The sequence below is a fragment of the Hipposideros armiger genome, unplaced genomic scaffold, assembly GCF_001890085.2.
Source record: "Hipposideros armiger isolate ML-2016 unplaced genomic scaffold, ASM189008v1 scaffold_17, whole genome shotgun sequence".
Classification (NCBI taxonomy): domain Eukaryota; kingdom Metazoa; phylum Chordata; class Mammalia; order Chiroptera; family Hipposideridae; genus Hipposideros; species Hipposideros armiger.
In genome coordinates, this window is record NW_017731367.1 from 2540780 (window position 1) to 2544943 (window position 4164).

At 41.1% G+C, this 4164-nt stretch overlaps 1 protein-coding gene across 4 annotated transcripts in view; it reads left to right on the plus strand.

Moving 5' to 3' along the window:
• LOC109375062 (UDP-glucuronosyltransferase 1-1-like) overlaps positions 1-4164 on the plus strand; it is a 40001-nt gene extending 35837 nt beyond the window's left edge. For all 4 annotated transcript variants that reach the window (XM_019630218.1, XM_019630208.1, XM_019630198.1 and 1 more), the window contains exons 2-5: positions 138-269; positions 894-981; positions 1270-1489; positions 3725-4164. In XM_019630218.1, coding sequence (XP_019485763.1) covers positions 138-269; positions 894-981; positions 1270-1489; positions 3725-4022 — 738 coding nt within the window. In that variant the 3' untranslated portion in view covers positions 4023-4164. The remainder of the gene's footprint in view (positions 1-137; positions 270-893; positions 982-1269; positions 1490-3724) is intronic.

Genomic DNA, 4164 nt, shown 5'->3' on the forward strand with positions numbered 1-4164 from the left:
CACACACACACACACACACACACACACATCTTTAATCACATTCTTAAGAGGAAGCTCTCTGATTCACAGCTTAATGGATGCAGTCACTCTACAAATGTGAGAAAAAAATTAACTGGAAATTTCTCTTCTGGCTCTAGGAATTTGAAGGCTATATTAATGCTTCTGGAAAACATGGAATTGTGGTTTTCTCTTTGGGCTCAATGGTCTCGGAGATTCCAGAGAAGAGAGCTATGGAAATTGCTGATGCTTTGGGCAAAATACCTCAGACGGTAAGAAGATTCCATACAATTCTTTCATATCTATCTTCACAAGAGTTCTAACCCCAGACTTCCAGTGTGTACATTAGTTCTATTAGTTGGACTTTAACTTGGATTTTCCCTGCCACTCCCCAATTATTAATCCAAAGTTGTTCTTTTTGCCATTTTACTCATAGCTGCTCTGTTAAACCATGGTCCAATTTGCCTGGAGGCCTCATTTTCTCTAAGAGACTTGAAAGTGCATTAAGGAGAATTTATTTTAAAAGCAAAATAAACAAGAGAGTGATTCTTCATATTAAATAGAAATATTTCTCCAAAAAGCTGTTGGTTAGGAAACTGGATTTATTTCTTATATTTCTACTTTTATACTTCTACACCCACTTATTTTATTAAGTAGACATTCCCTCAAAGTGCAAAAAAGTGTAAAAATCATAAATGTACAGCTTGATGAATTCCCACAAATTCATAGAACGTTACCAGCCTCCAGGGCCTTCTTAGTCACTACACCGCCCACCCCTGCCAAGGTTATGTTCATTCAGAGGACTCTACTTTCTAGTTACTATAGCAGATTTCTTTTTCTCTTAAAAATAAAACAAAACCCTATTATATTCTTTAAACTCTCTTCTTGTCTCCAAGGTCCTATGGCGGTACACTGGAGCGCCACCATCAAATCTTGCGAAGAATACAATCCTTGTCAAGTGGCTGCCCCAAAATGATCTGCTTGGTATGTGGAGAGGATCTGATGTGTAGGTCAAACCAAAGTTAAAGTAAGAGAGTGGCTTAGGCATGGCCATTCTAAAGAATTGTTTAGCTGGAAAATATTATGGCCAACATGTCCCATGTTGCTTTTTACCCAGTGGGGGCATCTCAACCCACATTTTCTTCTGCAAACTTCCGCTAGGGCCACACGTGGAGAGCACTGAGTCCTTAGCGTGCTTTCAGAGCCTAGATGATGCCAGAATGTGAAATTCAGCGACTTGATCACCTGCATCCCTCCATTTTTGCGTCTCAGGTCACCCGAAGACCCGTGCCTTTATCACACATTCTGGCTCCCATGGCATTTACGAGGGTATATGCAACGGCGTTCCCATGGTGATGCTGCCCTTGTTTGGTGACCAGATGGACAATGCAAAGCGCATAGAGACCCGGGGAGCTGGTGTGACCTTGAACGTCCTGGAAATGACTTCTGAAGATTTAGAAAACGCCCTCAAAACTGTCATCAATAACAAAAGGTAAGAGAGAAGGTACGGGGAGTACTACTTGTGTTTTGGCCATCCATTCACAATAAATACTCAAATATGAAAACAAATACATAAAAATCTAATTTGTAAGTAAGACACTTTGGGGGTTATTATCATTTTATAAAAAGATGCTTTGATTCCTATAGATTTTATCATAGATATGATTTTAAATTATTATTTTCCCCGGTAGATTTAAAACTTGATTTATATTTAAAAATGTCACCATGATAGATGTCTGAACTATAAATTCCTGCAGAGAGAGAACTATTCCATTCCAAGAAGCATAATGCCCACAAGAGAAAAACAAACCAGTTGCTTAGAAGTATATATTTCCTAGCACTGAAGCCTGTGGCGAATTTTGTCCATGGGGATTTAAAAATGCGTGTGTGTGTGATGTGATATCACTTAACATAAAAGGCTTATAATAAAAGCAAGACAAGTTTGTTCAAATGTGGCTCTGAAAATGAGTCAAAGGGCAAAATCCATCAAATTCAATGATCTCTGAAATTTATTGTACAGCTGTCGAGCTCACAGGTAATATTGGCTGATCAAACCTTAGGGAAAGAAGTGATGGCCAGGGGTAGTCTTCATCCAACAATCAATAATGTGTGTGCGTGCGCGTGTGAGTGTGTGCACGTGTGTGTGCACGCATGCGTGAGTGTGTGTGTCTATGAGAGTCAGCAGCCTTCACCTGTAGTTGCTTCATTTCGGAAGAGACAGCAGTCAGGAGGGCAGGTGTGGATCCCTGGAGTGTGTTCAGATGGGAGGCGACATGACACAGGGGGCCACACTGAACCAAGACAAGGAAAAACGGGGAAGAATGATGGTGCTCACGTGTGCATGGTGCCAGTGGATAGAAAAGAAACATCCACATAACCCCAGGGTATTGACTAACCACCTGCCCAGAGCAGTTGGTGAGGTTCTCACCCCTTCATTCCAATTGGTTGCTTCTGGAAGCCTGGTTTGTCAGCGTCAGGCCATGCTGCTCACACATCAAAACAGCCAAAACTGACTTCTCTCCATGGACTGATGAAACTCGTTCTTGGGGCTCACATATAATGTTGATCTTTTGTTCAGTGGTATAGACAACTCCTGGAAACCTAAAAATGACTTGGTACAAGTTCTTTGGTACACGGTTGTTTAACAAAAAAACTTATTATTTAAGATATTAACTAACTTCATCTATTCATTTTTGAGCCATCTCTATCTGAAAGTGAATCTCCGGTTCCCAACACTCTAAGCTTGGGCTGTACCTACATAAAATAAATAAAAATGGGAAAATTTTAAACAGCAGACTATACAATCAGGTCATAACAGGTACTCAATAAGTAAATAATGAATGAATGAATGAATGTCCAAGAAAATCTCCCTTGAGTAAGAGAAGATTTATATAAAAGGAAGGCGTTGAACAGGATTTATGGCCACATAGTATTATTACATTACAATAATGTATCCAAGTAAAATGACAGACATGTTTAATTACTCCCCAATAGAAGTGTCTTTTTCCTCTTTTCTCTTTTCTTTCCCTTCTGCTTCTCTTCCTCCTCCCTCCTATTCCTGTTCCTTCTCTTCCTTCTCCTAATGTATGTATACTAAGCATTGAAGCATTTTGGATTTGGGTGTTCTGATTCAGCTTTCAACATTGTGCAAAATAAGCAGGAATCCATTTTGCTTTAGCAGGCTGCATAGACACAGCCTCATGCTAAATTTAGCCCTTGGATGGTTTGTTTCAACAATCACACCGAAAATAGATACCATCGTCATGGAGACGGCACCAGAACAAGGGCTTTTTACTCTGGCTAGATGTGATTGTTTACAAATTCAAATGGGAAGTAGTTCCTAATCTCTGACATGACCTTTTCCGTGATTTCTTTGTCCTGCTATAAAGAAAGTATAATCTAATTTCCTACAAAAATATCACTAAAAAGAAAACAAGAAAAGTAACAAGCAGGTTTTGAATAATTTAAAATTATAATTTTGACTTCCAGCTTTCTTTCTTTTTTTTTTAAGAGATAAAGAACATTGTGTGTGTGTGTGTGTGTGTGTGTGTGTGTGTGTGCGCGCGCGCGCGCGCGCGGTTGTTATAACAGGGACACATTTCCTCAAGTTTGGGAAAAGCTGGTAGCGTTTCTAACTGGGACTATGGGAGCAAGTATACAAGCATAAGGGGAGGACAGTTCCCTACATTGGTGACCCACGCATTCACGTAACTGTCTTTGTGTTTAGCTATAAGGAAAACATCATGCGCCTCTCCAGCCTTCACAAGGACCGCCCCATTGAGCCGCTGGACCTGGCCGTGTTCTGGGTGGAATTCGTGATGAGGCACAAGGGGGCGCCGCATCTGCGCCCCGCAGCCCACGACCTCACCTGGTACCAGTACCACTCTTTGGACGTCGTTGGCTTCCTCTTGGCCATCGTGCTGGGCGTCGCCTTCATTGTCTATAAATGTTGTGCCTTCGGCTACCGGAAATGCTGTGGGAAAAAAGGGCGCGTTAAGAAATCTCACAAATCCAAGGCGCACTGAGAAGTGGGTGACCCAAACTTGCCAACAGACTCTGTCAAATTCGTGCTAAGCTCCTTGAAGAGACACTTGCCGTGTTAGACACCCCGGAGTGCTCTCTAAAAATAAAAATAATTTAATTGCTAGTCACCCCTGTATGTAAAAA